Raw genomic sequence first — 21,323 nt, forward strand, 5'->3', positions numbered from 1 at the left:
GTCGGAAATTTAACAAAGTAGCAGCATATAGTCAGGGATCATTGTGTAATTTATCCTTTGTTTAATGGGTAAATATATAAAATAGTTATTAGATAATGTTAAAATAATTTCTTATAAATATTTGGCTTATATTATAAATGAATACCTAAAAGCATATTAATTTTTCTTTATTTAAGTACTTAAAGTATTTTTGATCGAAATATGTACATAAAATATTCAATTTTTTTATCTAAGTACATAAAGTATTCTCTAATTAATGTCACGTGTCAACTTTTAAAATTTAGATGAAAAAGATTGAACACTTTGGGTATATATTTTGACAAAAAAAATACTTTAGATACATATTTTGACCGAAAATATAATTTTAGGTACTTACTTTGATAGAAAAATACTTTAGGTACTTAAATGAAAAATAATATATTTTAGGTACTTGATTTTAATATAAGCTTAAATATTTAAATTTCAAAACTTATAAAATGGTTATTAGAATTATCGAACTGTTATAAAATGAACTTTGTATGTCATAAAATAATGATAATTTTTTATAAATTAAAGAATATTTTAAAACAATTCGATAAGTTTAATGATATTTTATAATAGTTTCATAAAATTTAATAACTATCAAAGAAGTTTAATGACTGTTTTATAAATTTTAAAATTTTATTCAAAAATATTAATTCTAATATAACTTAATGATCATTTATTATTTTATTCTATTTTAATTAATAAGAATTTGTTCTCATATTTTACAAAAAATAAAAATTATTTCTATTGTTAGCAAATGTAAATATTATATTATTTTTTAATAGTTTGAGGTAATTATAAAATATTATTTATTAATAATCTATTTTAATCATTAATAACGTACACACATATTATGGGACCCACACGGACCGCGGTGGTCTTTAAACAACACTTCCTTAAACATTTAGACCACTCAATGTGTTTAACTATTATATTGTTATTTATTATATACATGGACAAATCTATTAAAGGATTGAGAAAAGTTGTGATCCCTCTCATATATTTTTGGTATAATGATGTTTTAGGCCATCTTTAATTTAAATATTATTCAACTATGATTTTTATTCTGTCTAATTTTTAGATTTAAATCCTCAATAAAAACTTATTCTATGATATAAAATAATTTAATCTCGTAATGTTTGATCTTGATTTTGTACCTGATTATATATATTACATACAATTAACTTTCAAGCCAGTAAATTAACAACAAAGTTTGATCGTATTATTTAGACTATATTTAATTTTGCATTAAGCATAAATATAATACTCTGACAAAATAAAATAGATAAATTATATTCTCAAAAAAATTATAATCAGAGGGATGAAATTCAGAATTAAACTTTGAATTTACATCTCAAACCGAGTATTTATGGGACCCACGCGGACCGCGGTGGTCTTTTCCAAACCGAGATATATTTTTATGGACGAAAATGCCACTAATATCAAGTTTTTATATGATACGCTGGGCGTTATTTAAATATTATTTCATCAACTTTACATTTTTATTACATTTGATATATAATTTTCATTAAATTAAAAAATTCTTAATTCCGTTTTTTTTACAATATTATGTAAATAATGAGTTTTATTATTCAATTAATTATTTATCAAGAATCAATTGATCTAGTATGATGAAATATTAGATTTATTAAATTATAGATTCTTTTATAATATTCGATCTAAATTAATCGATTAATAAATTAAATATGGATGATTATTCAAAGAATTAAATTAGTTGTTTAACTTTTTTTTTCATTTTTATCAAATAAATAATAAAATCTTAATTTATAGAAAATTCCAATAATAAAATAGCCGTTGAATTTGGAGCTACTAATAATTTAGGTGAGGTGGTTTTGGTAATTTAAGTAGGGTCCGTGTTCTTTAACTTTGTGAATACAGGTATGGTATTGAAAAAGTGGGATGAAGTTGCTTTGAAGCCTGATGAGAATTTCAAATTTGCCACGTGATGTTCGTTTCCAAAGTATAGTTAAATAGAAAAAAAAAAGTTACTTTTGAAAATTTATTATATAAATTGTTTATACAATATTAAAATTCATAATTTAACATTCATTAAATGATTACATTGATCTATATTTTTTTAATGAAAATTATAATACAATAGCACATTAGTGAGTTTGAATGGATGATCACTTTAATATATTTTTTTAGAATAAAAATCGAGACACATTAGCACATTAATGAATTAATTAAATAATCATTTTAATCTCTATTAATTTTTAAAAATTGAAAGTCATACATAAATTATAACTAAAATGAATTAGTAACTCGTAGGAAGTAAGTTCAACGTCTAACCACTCCACAAAACTAGAAGTTTAATATATTATTGAAAAAATATTTAAATTAAATTGTGATTGATATTAATTATATATATCTATGAAACCTATTAATTATAATTTAAATTATAAAATATATTTATAACATCAATTATAGTATTTTATTTTTATAATTTATGTTATAATATTATAAAACATGTAACTTTTTGATACATCTAGGATAAATACAAGGTAGTATATGTTCAAATACTCTCAACCAATTAACTATGAACGTTCATACTCTCGTCGATGCTCGAAACCGTAACTTTTAGAGAAATAACGAGTCCCTTAACCACTAAGGTCAATTGGTCGATGCTTACTTTTTAACTACATAAACTTTCATCCAAGTTCTTCGAAGGCTAACATGTACACTTAACATTCTTGTACCAATTTACCCTGATTTTCATGGATTTAAACATGGTTCATGGCCTTGCTCCTTTAGTAACATTACATGCTTTAAGCTTCACGATAACAATTCAAAACATACATATTATAGTTATAAAATTATCAATCTTTCACAAAATAAATTCAAAATATTTCACAATACGTATATTAACACGTGTATGCATATTCACTATTATAGAAACTTCACTAAGATTTATTACATTGAACATGGATCAAAATTGATCTGCAACCTTTAAAATGTAGTCTCGAGCATTCTAACAAAGTTGATTTCTTACGAAAGTAATCAAAACACACATTCTTTTAATCATCAAGTTATATTAAAATTTATTATAAAAATAATTGAACGAAGAATGACGAAATTCGATTAAGACAAATATGAGAAACTTTGATGCAGACAAATAAGTCTACAAAATATAGCAGCACCACATGAATGGAATCCACATAAAAAACACCATCAAAGAAAAAAATAAAATAAAACTACAATTATTTTATTAATTAAGAAAAAGAAGTTTAGGTAAAGACAGGTCCACAGCGATTGGATTTTTAAAAAAAAATCCCCTCTCAACACTGTCTTTTTGTCTAATCATTACTCTGGGAATAACCTTCAATTGGATTCCATTTTATGTTTGGTTTGTTCCAAATCTATATTTTCAATAATGATTTACTCGGTGCAAAGAAATTTAAAAAAACTAAAAAAATCCTCTGTTTCTATTACTTGGAGATTGACAGTTATTACAAGTTTTTCGTCAAGGGCAGTAGTAGTGATCTCCTCCGACCACTTTCCTATCATTTTTATCTTTCTTATAGGTGATAATGACTACTGGTGTTTTTGGATTCCTGATGTATCTTAGTATGTGGTTCTTTAAGGTTTTTGGTTGCTTGGTTTTTCGATGCCTGGTTTCTTCATTCGTTTATATATGTCTATTAGTATTCGAAGACATGTGTCGGATGGAACTGTGGTTACCGAAGGATTCGTATCTATATATCGTTGTGATTCGTATATATAGTTACATCAACTATTCACGTTCTTGCTCATCATGTTGTCATTGGTCTGTTACAGTTATATTTTACTTATGATAGTCATAAATGCATTTGTCTCGTATACACGTGACGATATGTTATTGAAGATGTTTTCTTTGACTAATGAATATAATATACTTTTATTTTTAAAATAATAATAGTAACGATGATGATTTACTCCTATTATATAAGTACACTATACCTTGATCACCAAGTAAAAACTAAATAAATATGAATCCTTGCGGTTGTCTTAGTGGTTAAATGATTTTGTACTTCTCTAATGATTTGGGTTCGAATAACGTAATCTGTACGAGTGCATGAGTTTAGTTGGTCGGACAACATAACATCATCAATGTTTGAAAAAAATAGTAGTTTGAACACAATTTAGGAAAATAATCTCGGCTGGCACTATTTCGGTAATTTTTTCCCACCTCTCTAGTTGGCTGATTTTGCCGTTTCCCAAGTATAAATTAACTTTTTCTTTTGTAAATAATAGAGCTTAATTTTGTGTAACCAATGACCAATGAAACGTGGAATGGCTAATGACTATTGCTTTTAACCATTATATTATACTAATCCATAATTTCAAGTGGAAAAACTTCATAGACAACAATAAAAGATAACTACAGGATCCTGTGGATCAACCAACTGCAGTCTGCAGGCACTCTGTATATTTGTGAACAAACCAGCAACACATCAACAGCAGCAGAAATCTTTCGCATTTCCATCAGTTGGAACGCTTCTTCCCGGCCTTTGGAGAAAGGAATACATCAGAGAGAACAGTCTTGGACTGCATCGATGCCTTCAATAGCTCCACACCCTGAAGAAAAAAACCAGACAAAAGTAATGGAACATGTGGTTCTTACAGCAGCTTTATAAATGAATCGGGATAAATCAAAGCTCACCTCGTTCATGCCTACATTTACCACCTTTTCTTCCAAAGCATCAACTTGTTTGACGTTGAACTTATTGAGCATAGTTATGCTTGAAATAGTTGACATTGGTGTGACTGTCAGATCATCCAAGATAGTATATGTAACAACCCCTTTTACGTAACCACCCTCATTTGCAGCAGATGAGGCAGTCGAAACCTTATTTGTGGAGTTTACAAACGTTGCAAGGGTGTTCATGACATTGTTGCAAGAAGGGCAAGCAGTTGTCGAATCATTTGTATAATACGAACGACAATTGGTATTATACTGACATGAACATCGATATAATCCTTGTGGTGTCGATGATTGAATGTTAGGCTACAAGAGAGGAACATTTGTTGCCAGGTTTGAAGAATACGTAGGTTTCAACAAGGTGTCCCTGTTTTTTGTCGGCTGAATGTATGCATCACCGAGATTTTCAACGCTCTGGTAAAGGTTCCCAAGGCATCCAATCATGCCTTGTTTTGTTAGCAACCTTGTAACAGTTCCGACTGGCATTAACAATATGTTGAACAGAAAATCAACAAAATCTTTGCCAGCTTCCGCATAAAGAACCCTTTGCCCTTTCGAATCAATCAGAAGCTTCAAACTCACGGCGGCGGCGGTGGAGGCTTTCGATGCCATGAATGGTATTAGACGATAACCGATATGAGTGAATTGCAGTGAATCCCAATCCAGTTATTGCTTACTTTATATAGAGAGAGGTTTCCTTTAGCAGAAATGATGTTAAGAGATAATTGGAAAGGACAAAATGAACATTCAAAACAACTCTGGACTTTCCACTACTTATCTGGTGTTTGAACCTGCCATGTAACATTAATGGAGCTTCTTTACTAACATTTAAGTTAGTTTGATCCGTTACCATATAGGCAAATCCATGTTCATCAATAATTTTCAATTTATGCATAATATTAACAACATTATTCCAAGACCAAAGCCCAAATATGGATGCAACACTCACATGGGATACACATATTTTAAGGACAAAAGCTTGTATAACGTAACAGTTGTGAAACCGACTACGGCGGCCAGAGTTGAGTGTTAACGGTGGAGGAAACGATGGCGGCCGGGGTTAAGGGAAAATGGTTGGGAGTGAAGTGACCATCTGATATTTTTTTCAACTTGTAAACTTCTTATAAATTTAAAACGATTTCATATGACTATTGAATGAAATAACTTATTCATTTGAGTGTTTAAAGTATTTTTGTTTGAAGTGTATACTCCATTACGACTATTAAAAAATCATTATTTAACACATGTCAAATCTATAAATTTTTTAAAGATATCTTTTAAAAAACTTTTAAAAATTATTTTTATTTAAAAAATTCTTAAATTTCTCTAAAATCATTAAAAATAAACCCTAAAATCTATAATTTAAAACTCTCTTATCGTCGGCCATCTATAGCCACCGCCACTTCAATCTTCTACAAATCAAACACGTTAAATATTCAGGGTCAAACAAGTTGAATCCAAATCATACATGATGGGTCGGATACGAATCGATTAATAAATCAAGTACAAACTAAATCAGATAAAGTAATTTTTTTTATATGACCCTATTCCCATATGTAATGGGTAAGAGGATGTAAGGTAGTAGGCTACCCCCAACGCTAGGTTGAGAGCAACTTCTGTGGAAGACCTCCGGCAATAAAGTCAGATCAAGTAAAATCTAATAAAATCAGATCTTGGGTCTTAGTTAAACCCAATTGGTAAACTGGGCTCGACGATTGGGTCAAATGAACTGGACAGGTTGGTTCACCAAGAACTTAGCTGAAGGAAGATGGCCCGAACTGCTCAATTTTTGTATCTGAAAACTGGTTACATGAACTAATTGCACTCATTAATTGTGTATTTTTCCTGTTTATCTATATGGTAAGGACTAAATTTCTATAAGGTAACAGATTCAACCAATTAAATTCATTTATGATTTTGATGTGGGAGTAAAGAAACTCCATTAATGGTACATGGCAGGTTCAAACTACCTGCAGATGAACCAGCGGAAATTCAAGAGTTCTCTTTACTGAACGTTGATTTTGTCCTTTCGATTTTTCCATAAACATCATTACTGCTAGAAGAAACCTCTCTATATAAAGCATGCATAACTGGATTGGGGTTCACTTCAGTTTACTTTATATCATATATCGTCTAATACCATTCCATTCATGGCAACCACCACCGTGAGCTTGAAGCTTCTGATTGATTCGAAAGGGCAAAGGGTTCTTTATGCGGAAGCTGGAAAGGATTTTGTTGATTTTCTCTTCAACCTTTTGTTATTGCCGGTTGGGACTGTTATAAGGCTGCTAGCAAAACAACGCATGGTTGGATGCCTTGGAAACCTTTACCAGAGCGTTGAAAATCTGGGTGATGCATACATTCAGCCGACAACAAATAGGGACACCTTGTTGAAACCTACATATTCTTCAAGCTTGGCAACCGATGTTCCTCTCTTGTTGCCTAACATTCAATCATCAACACCACAAGGATTATATCGATGCTCATATCGTCATGGTAGTAATTGTGGTTCATATTATGCAAATGATCCAAAATGTACTTGCCCTTCTTGTGGAAGGGCCATGAGCTCCCCTGCAACATTTGTAAATCCCCCAAATAAGGTTTCGACTGCATCATCTGCTGCAAATGAAGGTGGTTATGTGAAAGGGCTTGTTACATATACGATCTTGGATGATCTGAGAGTCACACCAATGTCAACTATTTCAAGCATAACTATGCTCAATAAGTTCAACGTCAAACAAGTTGATGCTTTAGAAGAGAAAGTTGTTGATGTAAGCATGGATGAGGTGAGCTTTGATTTATCTCGATTCATTTATATGTAAAGCTGTTGTAAGAACCACCGGTTTCATTGCTTTTGTTTGGTTTTTGTTTCAGGGTGTGGAACTATTGAAGGCATCACTGCAGTCCAAGACTGTGCTCACTGATGTATTCCTTTCCAAGAAGGCTGGGAAGAAGTGCTCTAAGTGATGGAAATGCGAAAGATTTCTGCTGCTGTTGATGTGTTGCTGGTTTGTTCACAAATTTACAGAGTGCCAGCAGTTGGCTGATCCACACTATCTTGTAGTTATCTTTTATTGATTTCAGTGTTGTCTATGAAGTTAAAACTATTATGAATTATGGCGGTTATCATATATGTTGATGGTACAAAATAGTTTCCGACTAATGCTTTAAAATTGAAATTACGGATCAGTATAATATAATGGATAAAAGCAATAGTCATCATTTGCATATTTGTCCAAGCTTTTTTACTATGACTTGATATACCAACTTCACCATTGTAATTGAAAAGCAACATATATATTAACCATGTAACTTCAAAACAGTTTATAATCGGAAGAATGATATGAAACAGAAACCATGATAGCAAGTTAGAGAGGATTTGAAAAAGGAATCTGTAACATTAATGGAGTTTCTTTATTAGGACTAACTTCCACACCAAAACTTCAATGCCTTCATCTTAACAGCCTGTGTTAAATGGGGTCTTCTTCTTCAAATGTTGTTTAATAATAAGGCCTGGTTTAGAACATCCATTAGCTTTTAATTATAAATGTAATAATTTGTTGTTTTCTCTATTATTTTAATGTATTAAACAAATAATTCATTTATAACAAAAACACCTTTTAGGAATGGCAGGCGACAAAGATCAGCTCTTGGATATGCAGAATATAGAGTCCCCACTTGCTTTCCCACTGCCTTTTTTTCTTTTTCTTTTACATTAACTATGACCAAGTTTGGTCAAAACTATTCAACCAATCATTATATTTAATGACTAATTCTACTTTAGATTTAATCTAATTGCTTAAACAACTTGATGATCATGATTACCGTCTTGTGTATTTTAGCTTATTTCCTTCCTTTCCCCTATTTCTTCATCTTCTTGTTTTAGTCATTAGTGTGAGGTAAGAAAGGGAGTCAAATAAGAAAGTTTTCAAATGGGTTGTTTCCCTTGTGGTGCAAAATCAAACCATAATGGAAAGAAGCAGCTTCCCATCAATAACACCTTTGATCATCAGATCCCTTCTACTTCAGGTTCTTATTACTCTTATGTTCCCCTCAAAAAATAAATAAAGTTTTGATCTTTGAATGAAATGTTATGTGAATATTGATTTGAGTTTGACCCATTTGTTTAATTGTTTCAACTTTTTTTTATCGGATTTCTAGGTTTTCAATGTTTAGTGTGATCTGATATAGGATTTCAATGGTCTTGACATGAATCTTCTGTATTTTTACTGTCATGGTAGAGAAGCTGAAGGTGAATTCTGTATCAAATGCAAAGAAGGATGGTGAGTCCGATCACATTGCAGTACGTACTTTTACTTTTCGTGAATTGGCGGCTGCAACAAAGAATTTCAGAGCAGATTGCCATGTAGGTGAAGGAGGTTTCGGCCGAGTGTATAAAGGGCTATTGGAGAGCACTAATCAAGTATGTGTGTCGTTGTATGACTTAATTTAGTATTGTTGATCGGAGAAATGTGGTTGCGATGACATTAATAGGTTGTCACAACCCCATTTCTCCTATGTATGAACAGTACGAATGCACGAGGACTAAGCATGACCTTGTCCCCGTTTTTCATAGGTTGTGGCAATCAAGCAGCTTGATCGTAATGGACTGCAAGGGAACAGGGAATTCCTGGTTGAAGTGTTGATGTTGAGCATGCTTCACCATCCGAATCTCGTCAACTTAATTGGATATTGTGCTGATGGAGATCAGAGACTTTTGGTTTACGAATACATGCCGTTAGGATCTTTAGAAGATCATTTACATGGTATGAACATGTCTAGGATTTTGGTTTCTGTTGCACAATTGAATGTCATGCTTAGTCTTCTTTGCTTCTATATCAGATTTACCTCCCGACAGAAGGCCGCTCGATTGGAATACGAGGATGAAAATAGCTGCAGGTGCTGCAAAAGGTTTGGAGTATCTGCACGACAAAGCTAACCCGCCGGTTATTTATCGAGATTTAAAATGCTCAAACATTTTGCTTGGTGAAGACTATCACCCGAAACTATCTGATTTTGGGTTGGCCAAATTGGGTCCTGTTGGAGATAATACTCATGTATCCACTAGAGTGATGGGGACCTATGGTTATTGTGCTCCCGAATATGCAATGACTGGTCAGCTTACGTTGAAGTCGGATGTTTACAGTTTCGGGGTTGTTTTGCTCGAAATCATTACCGGAAGGAAAGCTATCGACAACTCGAGAACCGGCGGCGAGCAAAATCTGGTTGCCTGTGTAAGATACCTATCACTTGCTTATTCAGAAAGTGTTTAGAAGTCAGTAAGTATATTGAATAAGTACATAGGTGGATGAAAGATTAGCTTATAGCAGTAGCCTTTAAATAGTTAAATACTCGCTATGAGAACGAGAATTATTTGATCATTTAGTCTTAGTTACATCGTGTTCGAACTTCGATGAGTACAGTGACGGGAAATGGGGACTTTTGAACCATCGGATTCGTCCCGTAGAAGAAAGTAAAACGAGAAAGAAGCATAACGATCCTTGCAAGTCGTTTTTGTTTCTTTTCCTATTCTGTAACTGTATGAATCTGTTATGAAATTTGGATTTTGTTTAACAGGCACGCCCCCTGTTTCAAGATAGGAGAAATTTTGCACAAATGGTTGACCCTTCACTACAAGGTCTATATCCAGTGAGGGGTTTGTACCAAGCTCTAGCTGTGGCTGCAATGTGTGTTCAAGAACAGCCTAATATGCGGCCGCTTATAGCGGATGTGGTGACTGCACTCACTTATCTTGCTTCTCAGAAGTATGATCCTGAAACTCGGTCGGTTCAAGGACCCTGCACAGGCTCTTCTACTCCGAGAATGAGAAGGGAATAATACCAGCTAAAGAGAACCAAGCACCACCATACAGTAGAATCTTAATCCAGTGGCAGCTAATGATGACATCAAGAAACAACAAGTATATATGTTTGAGATTTCATGGCCAAACCACCATCGATAGTGGAATTTTTCAAGTCGAGATGGCAGTCGCGACGTTCATCCTCACCGTGTCCGATACACTTGGTATTTTCCCCACCCTTTTGTCATGTCCACTGCTCTTCATATTTGTCCAAATTATTTTAATGTAAATGTATCTACTTGTCAATATGTGACATTGCGAGCAATGCTAGATTATATAGTATAATTTGTCTACTTGCTAGCTTTTGCTTACAGATAACTGCAATGAGGTATTTTATACTAGGCTTTTTCCCCGGAGAACTTGCAATCTGAATATATATATATATATATATATATATATATAATATCTTCATTACCATAACAACTGAGCCATCTAGGCTACTACATCTCTCCAATATACATATAACTATTCAAGTACTGTTGATAATTATAAATCAAAGCTATGGCTGTTTAAATGGAAACAGTGTCATGGGTTGTCTCCTTGTGTGACCTGATTTCTTTAGCAACACTTGATTGGCACACCTCCATCAACATTACCCCGTTTCCTGCTTGTGGCTGCAAATATTTCTACGAAGAGAGAGAATCGAAAAACGAATCAAACTCGAGAAACACCACTCAGACTTGGCTGTCAATGCCGTTCACAACACTCACCGCTCGCCACCATACATACAATGAAAAGAAAACCAATGTACCACCAGGTAGATACGTCGTAAGGCTTCATGTAGAAAAAAACGCAACAAATCCATGAAACAATAAATCCGACAGTTGATATATAACTTATAGGCCTGACCACACGTTGTTTCCGGTGCCAACCGATGGAGACGTACTATGGCCGGAGAAAGGGCAGGAAGAGTTCGATGCCACATGAAGCTTACTTACCTTCATCCTGCAGGAAAAAAATCAAAGACAAATAAACTAAGAAAATGGTATTGCTTATGTTTGAAAGCTGAGTGGTACTGAGCATAAACTAGACATATCAACGAAGCCTCGGATTCTCCAGTTATAGATATCGATCTCGAGGCTTATTTTGTCGGGGGGAAGAGGAGCAATGGATTCGATGTCGATAGTCGAACAAGAGCGAGCTCATTTAACTTTTCAACAACATAAACATGTATTAGAGTTTTATGATCCGAATCTTGTTTAATTCATTTGTAAAGAATTTTATGTTACAGTTTATTTGATGAATAAATAATATAGAAAGAAAAAGTAAGTAGACGTTAAAGGACATTTTGATTATTATGTCATTTTACTTTTATTTATAATTTTATTTTAAATATATTAGTTCATTTTATTGTCAGAATTCATAATTACTTCTTCCAATAATATTATTTTTAAGACTTAAAACTAAATTCATTAAGAGCGAACAAAACTTGAATTAATTCAAAAAATTAAATTAATTTTATTTGACTTTTATATATTGGACTTGACTTAAAAAATTCAATAAAATTTAAATGATAAAATGACTCATCAACTAGATTAACTCTAAACTTTAACCTCTTAACCAAGCGGCTTATGTGATAAAGGAATTGTTGTTAATCATTGAGGACTGTTCGACCACCATAGATGCCAGGAGTATGAGCGTTCAATGTTGAGAGGTCGAGAGTTATAATTAAATAAATATTACAATTTACTTAACCCAAATTAATTATAAAAAAAACTCTAAATTTTTAACACAAATTAATTCAACTAACTCAAATATTTATTCATAATCTTTTCTATCCCTAATTCATGTCATTTTAAATCCATTTGGATCAAATTTGAATCATACACTCCTCCAACAATATAGAATACACTCCTCTGGCAGTATAGAATGTAATTTCACTTTCTATTTTTTACAACAAATTTACTCTTTACAATTTAGTTTCTTAACTTTACATTTTATTCAATATAACAAATCCTTTCTCATCTATTCATTGGTTCTCATCAATACTTACCCCAAAATACCTTCTTTAAAAAAATAAAATTATAAATATATTTTATAATTTTATATTACATTTGATCTATTAAATAATATTACAATATGAAAAAAAAAAAACACACACACACACATACATATGTTATATGATCATAGAAAGTTATTAAACCGGATCAATCCATACCATACTATTATAAATATTTATAATTAAATTTAAACAAAAACTCAACTTAAAAAAATTAAATAAAATTTGAATCCATTAATCAATTCGACTAATCCGAAATTTTCTAACTCAATTAGATCTAATACTTAACCCTAGAATTCACTCCATAGAAATACAATTTAGCTCACCATAGAGTAAACAAAAATATACAAATGATAATTTAAACTAAGATTAGAAATATGTATCACAGAAGCAAAAATTACAAGACTCCACCATATACTTTATAGTTGATTCCCTACTTATAAAAGGACCTAAAAATATTGCAAATACTGAAACTCGAGGCCCGGATTTCCGGAAAGTCGCTTCTGATTACACTAGTTCTTACATTCTCTTTTACTTCTACAAGCATTATTAGTCATCACAATCTAATAATGGAACGAACAATTAATGATTATGAGTAAAAAATATTATAAGGAAGCAAAAGAAGGATACGTATGCAGGTATTAACATGACAGTCCGGCAATTCTATCACTCCTTATATCTATCGTCCTTGCCGTTTGTTTCCTTGTCATTTTGGATTTCGGTATTCCGGCCCTCGCTAGATGGTGGCTTCCCGTCATCTGGGTTATCGACATTATCCGGCTTTCCCTGTTTTGTTCAATCAAACTTATCATTCAAACTTGGATTAATACAGAGGAAATCTCGTAGAATCCGCTTTTTTTTCCTTGGTTGCCTATTCCAGCCCAACAGTTTAATCCAGAAGAGCAATCACACGATCATCCAGAAACTAATAATTACCGGGGGAAAATTCTTACGCGTAAATTCAAGAAAATTAACCTTGTTTTTGTCACGCCAGCCAAGTACGAATGGTCGAGAAAGTAAACTAATCCTTCGTGCAGGGATTTCTTGTTGGGGCTCTTGATTGCTGCGTGCTGGAGAATCAGGATGCGATGATCTGCAAGCTTATATTTATTAGAAGTGCCTACTAGACCAACTAAAAATATTTCACCAAAGAGAGGATTTCAAATCGCCAAAAGGTTGATAATGTACCGTGGAGAAGGTTGGATTTTACTTTGTCCAGACTGGTACAGCAAGGTAGCCTCCAACATTGATTCTGCCATTACCACTCTTTTCTCCATTTCAGCAAGCGAAGCAATGGCATCTTCGTACTTTTCCTGCATTAGTATAAAAGTTAGAGCCGCCCAAGAGCAGATAACGAACCGGGTAAAAACACATGCGATATTTGCATAATTGCTCCCCGTAAAGTAACATAAGACTTGAAAACAATGTTTGTTCCCCCCATAAGGGTATGTTTAAGGGGAAATATTTCATAGGGAAAAGGAAAAGAGCATATTGCAAATTTTCTGCACTAGAGTACATGGACTAATATTGTTTAAACAGCTTGCAGATTCCAAAATATTTTCTTGTTTGCAAAGATTTTTCCACAAAATCGAGAGATACACCGAAGACATTGGTTCCCTGTTTCCACTATTTTCGAAAAGATTATTTGCTTGCAATGATGAGTAATTACGAACATCATAAAGGAATTATTGCTGCCAGAAAATATAAACTGATGAAAGTTGCATGGCAATTGCAAAAAAAGACGTTTGATCACAATGAGTACCTGAAGCACTTGAGCAGCATATCTCTGTGCGGCAGCATCTTGCTCAGCAAATCTGCGAGCATCTTCTGTCACCCTCTGATCTTGCTCTACCCGCATTAGGACCTATGTAATGCGTGACAGATCTTAATAATCATCAAGACATGAATAAGAAGAGAAGACGATAATATTCCACTAATTGAACATGAGGAAATGAGTCAAACCTGAAGCATTGCATTTTCTTGTTCCTGCTTCTGAGAGAGTGCCATACGAAGCTCATCAACCTCTTGCTCTAGTTTCTCCACCTAAAGATCGTAATCAGATTTAGTGTATGCATAAGTTTGTCTTAAGAAAACGCCCAGAAACTTTAAAGTCAACAAAACACAAAACATTCAAAGCATATAAGGTCGCAAGCCAACTGTCTAATGTCTATCACTTATTCAGGCATGGGTCATGACAACTTTCTAACACAGATTTCTTGCAAGTTTTAGCTTAATCAAATTGTCTAATCTGTAGTAACAGTGATGGAATGCACAGAGATTCCAATATGCAGTCCACTACAAATCCTGACGTTCCAGGAAAATCAAGCAAACTAGTCCCAGGCATTGGAATGATTGTAGTTTAATAATGGTCCTAACTCCCAAGAATAATATAGAAAATCAACTGTGAATTTTGGCAGGGAAAAAGTTGGAAGACAAACAATCATATATTTCTATTCATGTCAAAGTGTCACTGATTAATATATTCCATTTTACCCTAGCACTTAATTGCCGCCGATTATCCTGCTTCACCATCTCCATCAAGGCTGTCTCCAGCTCCTCCGATCTGATACAAATGAGAAAGAAGCATCAGTGTCACGTTCATCAAGGTTCCATGGAAGAAAGATTATTTTGAATTTCGGCATAAAATGCAAAGATTAAGTAGGCAGGTATGTCCAATTTATAACCCATTGTAGTATAGCTTAGATATGTCCATGTATAAGAGAGGTAAGGAGGCAAGCTAACAATAGATCTGAAATCAAAAATCAAATTCATGGCCTCTATCACACAGTCTATAGCAAGACATGCAAACCATAGAGATGATATAAATTTAACCTGAGGACAGCTGATCTTTTCTCTTCCAGCAACTTGCACAACTCAACTTTTAACCACACAACCTGAACATGATTATTTATAACAAATTAAGAATATCAGAACGTCAAAAAGCATGCCAATAAAAGGGAAGAGTAGATTAGGATATGATCAATTCATAGAACAGGCTTATAAAATATCACCAATACAAGGAATTGTGAATTAGGGTTTATGGTTCAAGGCAGAAATGAAGGTTAGTGTATTAGAGTTCAGGAATCAGGGTTTATGGTTCAAGACATAAATGAGGGTTAATGTATTCAGGAATCAAGGTTTACAATATGAATTAGGGCTTATGAATTAGGGTTCATGGTTAGGCTTAATATCTTCCCTTGGTAATGGTTTGAGAATAGAATCTATAAGGCCCTAAGAATTTGATTCATGCAACAATCTCACATTTGTATGCAGTATGGTCAATAGAACTTTTCAACTAACACCTAAATGCAAACACATCTGATTGAACATGAACCCTTCTGAAATATCTTCTCTTAAATCTAGTTATACTATATTCATTGCATTAATATATGGGAGAGAGAAGAAAAGCAAAACACACACTCTAGATATAAGTTTAGTGCATATTCAAATTATCTATGAATTTCTACTTTACAGGGCAAATAGAACAAGCAAGTGGTCCTGTAACACAGGTTTATTCTACAGGCCAAGTAACAAAGACATCAACTCGGCCAAAGTGCAACATCAAACCTAATATTGTATTAAATAAAAAAGGTAAATGCATATGTTACCTGCTCTTGAAGATCAGGAACAGCATCCGTGTCGGTATCTCCTGTCAAACTAATAAGAACCTCGTCAGCATTCGTGGATCCAGACTCAGAACGAGAGAGATCCCCATTAGTTTGTGAATCAACCAATCGTCCTGTCTTATTTGTTTCCACAAGCATGGACTTCGGATCCTGCTTAAAACTGTATAGCTTAGATGCTAGGCCCTGAGAATCCCTCCAAGCTTGAAGCCCCTTTGATCTTTCCTCAATTGCAGCTATTACAGCTGACCGATGCTTGTCTCTTAAATCGTGTAATCTTTTCTCATTTACATTTTGGTATCCCATACAAGCTGTCAATACAAGTTGACTGCTGTCAAATGTTGACCCAGCCAATGACTGTAGCAAAGTAACAGCATCTCCTGCATCCTTAGTTGTAACTAGTGCGGGGCCTGTAAGAAAATTAAGTTACATTGTGTAGATTAAAACAGCTCATTGTCACTTTTTCCAAGCTTCAAATACCATAAAGATATCATTGAAGGCATTGCTCGTATGTTTTATCTCATACCATATAACTCCATTAATGCAAGTGCCGTCCTAAAAAGCATGACATGATTTCCTTCATAAAGGAGCACATCCCAGACTCGAAGCACTGTTTTAAAATCAGAAGTCCATCAGGAAGCAGTAATTAAGCACTGGTGATTCCAATTATTAAATGATAGTGCAGAATCAGTAAATTAGCATAGAAGATTTCAAATAGTCAGATAAATTGATCAACTAATTAAGCAGTGCTAGAAGACACAGTATGAAACCTAACCGCTTTCCCATGGAAGCATGTTCATGAAAATGGAAAGGAACCACGGTCCAGTAACCCATGCCACCTGCACTCCCAGATAATCTAGATGATTGACTGCATAAACAAAAAAAATGGCATTCATAAACTGCCCAAAAAAGCAAAAGAAATATATCAAATATGATTTTTCAAACACAACAAATATTGAAAAAAATACAGACCCAGTTTAGGAAATCTCTCGCGCATCAACTCCTCGAAAACAAGTTGGTCAACCTAAGAAAAGGCCATGTATTACCAGGACAGTCATCAAAAGTGTAATTATTCCACCAACCACTTTAACATTTTTGAGAAAGCAGATTAGCGTAAATCAACTAACAAGGAGGAAAACAGTTGGGCAAAACATTACCTGGGACTCAATCATTTCCTCCGAGTAATAGCCATCAAAATAGTCATCAATAATGCCCACCAAAGTCCTGAAATATATACCACAACTTAGAAGAATACAAAGCCAATAGTGCTATTACATAAATACCATGTTTGCCCCCAAAAATTAGAGGATCCCACCAAATAAACATAAGAAAGGATATAAAACAGAATGAAATCATGTTTCTGCAGCAAAATATGCTCAGATAACATTAAAAAAAATCAACAGATAGAAAGAAGAAAAGTGGATCTGCAAGGAATTTCTCAACTGTCCCCAAACCTACCAGAAGGCATTTTCTTCAGGCATCAAAAGGAGTAACAAGGCAGCAAAGAAATTCATGGCCTACATGAGAAAAACACTTAACCCAATAAAACCAAAACACAGGAAGCATGACCATAGCTGCATATTTCAGAACCTAATACCTGACAGTAGCCAACAGAGGGGTTATGTCGAGCATAAGCTGTAAGCAATCGTCTCAAAGCATTTCTACCGTCATCATCCAGAGCAGGGTGACCTGGGAATGTTCGAGGCAAATCCTGTTTTTAGAACCACTAATTGATTAGAAAACTCAAATTAATAACACAAAGCAAAAGGTAGCACCAGATTCTGAAGAAACTAAATATAGAATTCAAAAAACTTTCAATGGAACAACCTTCTCAATCTGTCCCTTCCACTTCTCAGGACCACAAACAGGCTCTGTTGTTGAACCCTTACTGTCAGATTGCAAGCTCTGTTGTTCATTGTTGTTGCCACTGTTAGTTTCATTAGCTAGTAGATCCTGGTAATACTTTTCCACTCTGCGTGCCCTCACACCGACAAAGGCTTGCCAAAGCTGAAATGTCCAAGTTCATGAGACAGAGGAAGAGTGTGTATGCGGAAAATCAAGAGAGAATAACAGAAGATCAAATAAAATACCTCTCCCCTAAGAGCCATCGGCACTCCACCACGAACAAGAACTTCCAACTCTTCCTTCCAGGGAAATAAAGATTCTGTAGGAGCTGCATCAGCAGCACCACCAGTTCTGGTACATCCACTGCCACTTGTAGGGGAATCCTGAACTGGGTCAGATCTCTCTGCATCATAAAATTCATCATCAGAATCCTCCTCTGATGCTCCCTTTGGGGATCTAGAATCTTCAGTAGGAGTTAACGGCTTTCCTCGACTGGTTTTTTGCTCATCTTCTGATAGAATGTCTTTCTTCTTTACACGAATACTCATCATATCTTCAATGGCCCGAAGGGTCGGTCGAATTTCAGTCCATATTTGGATCTGGTGAACTCTTTTCGCTGGTGCAGACTGCATCTTCTCTTTTTCCGTATCATTCTCAGACAGGCTATCAGAACCGGACTTCCTTTCAGACAAATCATCTCCTTCAGTGCCCTTCTCCACTACATTGTTCCCATCCTCAGCAGCAAGTGAGGCCTCCTTGCCTTCCTCTGAAGATATACCGTTGATTGGCAATTGAGCAGACTCTGCTTGACGTTCCAAGAAATCATTCCACCTATCTGATCTTTCCTCCTCTTCTTCCTAAAGTCATGTAAATAGACGGGATCTAAACATATAATTTATCTTAGGCGAACGTATTCTCTTCGGTCTCCACCCAGTTGCCCAAAAACTAGTTAAAGCAACTATATGAAAGACCTGAACTATTGTGCTTGTTACATTCAAGACCCATAAGAATGTGGAAGAGAGAGAAGTTGGGTTGGGGGGATGTACTACAGGAAATATTTTAATTCTTCACAGAATTTATTTGCTCAAGTTATTTTCAGTTTCAGATAATATCTCTACGACACATTATCAACCATTTCTAACTAAGCAGGGAGTAAGACACAAAATTCAATATCCACCACAATATATGAGTTGGCCATTTCATCATCCTTTTCCTCAGCAGCCAAACAAAAGGTGATGGTTTAAAATTAAAAATGCCATAAAAGCAGAAGACCGAGTCGAATAAAATACCTTGTAGATATTAGCATATTCTCGGTACCTTTGCAGATGCTGAGGTCTCACCGCAAATCCATAAGCATCCCTGTCAATAATAAGCCTTCATTAACCTCCAAATGTTCAAAAAGAAACCTCCATAATTCCCACTAACAAGAAGTCGTTCCAAAACAAAACACGCAAAAAGATAGCTAATATTCCACAACACTACGCAGAAAACTAGCTTAATTTACTTCCAATCGGCTCCAACAATCACCAATTACCACAACAGTTTAAACTAAACTAGTTTAAAATTATCTGTAATGTTAACCTAAATTTATCAAATTCAAATCAAGATAACTCATTGAGAATTAACAGTAGACATCAAACTAAAAGTGAAATAGCATGTAATTTGATCCGAATATAGCTTACATAAACCGTAATCCTTCTCCAACCATTGCTTACATACACTAGTGACAACAAGACAACAACGTAGATTCAATAACGTAAACCTCTCTAATTTCCGTTATCACTCATTTACCACACAATTTGCTCAAAAATCAAATTACAAGTCCACAATCCATGCAATTTTATCAATAAAAGATCACGGACTCCAACAACGTCCTCAGCTAAAGCTTACATAAATTACTAGCAACCAGCCACCACATTACTCGATTTTCCAAACCAAACTCACCCAGTTCAATAAGATCTTGACATCAAACTAAAAAATGTCAAAACCTTCAAAACCGAGCTACAAATTACCAGCAATCGGCATCCAACGATTGCAGAGTTAAAGCAAAAATGTATCAAAATTTTAACATTTTTACATTCCAATTTGCTCCTAATATTAAATCACATTCCAGATCATCAAATCCAAATCGAGAATCACGGACAAGAGATCGAGAGTCAAGAACAATCAAAACAAAAGGTTTGGCTAAAAATAAGACAAAAAGTAAGATCTTATCAAAATTAAAATGGATCAGAGAGAGGAAGAGAAATCGAAGGGACAGGTGGCGAGTCGAGAACAGCGTACCTCTTGTGTTCGAAGCTTATAAGGGAGTTTCCGCCTTTGGCGGGAGCAGTAATAATGGCGGTGCCGGCGGCGGCGGAGGATCTCATTTGGCTGCTGCAGACGTGGACCGATTTGATTGGCCCGTGAAATTTACGAGGGAGAGAGGATTTTTCGGAGACTTTTTGTTATAGATTTTATAAGCCAATGTAAAAGGCGGAAAGAGAGCTTCGATTTTTCGCTGCTTGGATGAAGAGAAAGTGCCAGGGAGTGAGAGAAAAAGGGAGTTTAGGTGGTGAAGGCAAATCTACAAAAAATAACAAAAAAACAATGGATTTCTATATTTTTTTGTTTATGTAAGTTTTATGGTTTGTAATGAATGGAATACGAGACATTCAATTTGTTTGAATTAACTTATTCTGTAAAAGTTTTGAAAAAAAGTTTCTGATTTTTTTCAGGTAATTCTATTTAAAATAATATTTTTTATTATTTATATGAATAAAATTTAAATAGTAGTATTTTCTATTATTTAGAAAAATAGCTTTTTTTAAATAAAAACATGTAACGTGGCAAAAATGTCCATATAAGGTATTGAAAGAAAAAAATTCATATGTACTGTAATAGTTTTTTTTTTGAATTACAATATTAGGAAAAGTAGGCTGAGACAGTCAATTATATGATTGTTGCATCAAAATAACATTGATGCGCTATTTTAATGTTAAAAAATATTCAAAATGACATCGTTTTATTTAAAAAGATTTAGTATAAACAACACTCAAAGTCAACGTTACAACATATTGAAAATGTTTTAAGACCCTTAAAATAATATTTGTGACGATTAATTACTTTTGTAACCGCTATTATTTTTTACTTGATGTCTTTGAGCCATTCATTTGCAGGCTGAGGAGTGGTTCTTTACACTGGTTTACGGTGTTTTTAATTGTTACCGGGAAAAAAGTTCTATACATGTTTTTTGGAGTATTATTTTCTGATCATTAGATTATAATCGGA

At 34.0% G+C, this 21,323-nt stretch overlaps 3 protein-coding genes across 4 annotated transcripts; 2 read left to right on the forward strand and 1 right to left on the reverse strand.

The window, feature by feature from the left end:
• The first annotated feature begins 6,854 nt into the window (after positions 1–6,854).
• On the forward strand, positions 6,855–7,760 carry LOC120174713. Its single transcript, XM_039181482.1, has 2 exons — positions 6,855–7,512; positions 7,601–7,760. The coding sequence occupies exons 1-2, from the start codon at positions 6,877–6,879 to the stop codon at positions 7,691–7,693; spliced, it is 729 nt and encodes a 242-aa protein (XP_039037413.1). The 5' UTR covers positions 6,855–6,876; the 3' UTR covers positions 7,694–7,760.
• An 814-nt stretch (positions 7,761–8,574) lies between these two features.
• On the forward strand, positions 8,575–10,807 carry LOC120174708 (probable serine/threonine-protein kinase PBL7). Its single transcript, XM_039181476.1, has 5 exons — positions 8,575–8,755; positions 8,968–9,149; positions 9,303–9,492; positions 9,569–9,960; positions 10,304–10,807. The coding sequence occupies exons 1-5, from the start codon at positions 8,659–8,661 to the stop codon at positions 10,562–10,564; spliced, it is 1,122 nt and encodes a 373-aa protein (XP_039037407.1). The 5' UTR covers positions 8,575–8,658; the 3' UTR covers positions 10,565–10,807.
• Positions 10,808–13,042: 2,235 nt separating this feature from the next.
• LOC120174707 (TBC1 domain family member 8B-like) lies at positions 13,043–20,589 on the reverse strand. Of its 2 annotated transcripts, XM_039181474.1 has the most exons (18): positions 20,337–20,587; positions 19,343–19,412; positions 18,299–18,910; positions 18,036–18,215; positions 17,806–17,919; positions 17,667–17,725; positions 17,366–17,432; positions 17,181–17,232; positions 16,984–17,076; positions 16,735–16,818; positions 16,194–16,618; positions 15,418–15,479; positions 15,079–15,148; positions 14,548–14,628; positions 14,348–14,449; positions 13,774–13,898; positions 13,561–13,678; positions 13,043–13,371 (listed from the first exon to the last, which is right to left on the reverse strand). In XM_039181474.1, exons 1-18 carry the CDS (start codon positions 20,420–20,422, stop codon positions 13,252–13,254), a joined length of 2,520 nt encoding a protein of 839 aa, XP_039037405.1. In that variant the 5' UTR covers positions 20,423–20,587; the 3' UTR covers positions 13,043–13,251. The 2 variants fall into 2 exon arrangements, with proteins under 2 accessions (XP_039037405.1, XP_039037406.1); XM_039181475.1 differs by lacking the exons at positions 13,043–13,371; positions 13,561–13,678; positions 13,774–13,898; ... (1 more) ...; positions 14,548–14,628; positions 15,079–15,148 and adding an exon at positions 15,156–15,334 and having other exon boundaries at positions 20,337–20,589.
• Between the last annotated feature and the right edge of the window lie 734 nt (positions 20,590–21,323).

This window comes from Hibiscus syriacus, unplaced genomic scaffold (assembly GCF_006381635.1).
Source record: "Hibiscus syriacus cultivar Baekdansim isolate YM2019G1 unplaced genomic scaffold, ASM638163v2 tig00112114_pilon, whole genome shotgun sequence".
Taxonomy (NCBI): domain Eukaryota; kingdom Viridiplantae; phylum Streptophyta; class Magnoliopsida; order Malvales; family Malvaceae; genus Hibiscus; species Hibiscus syriacus.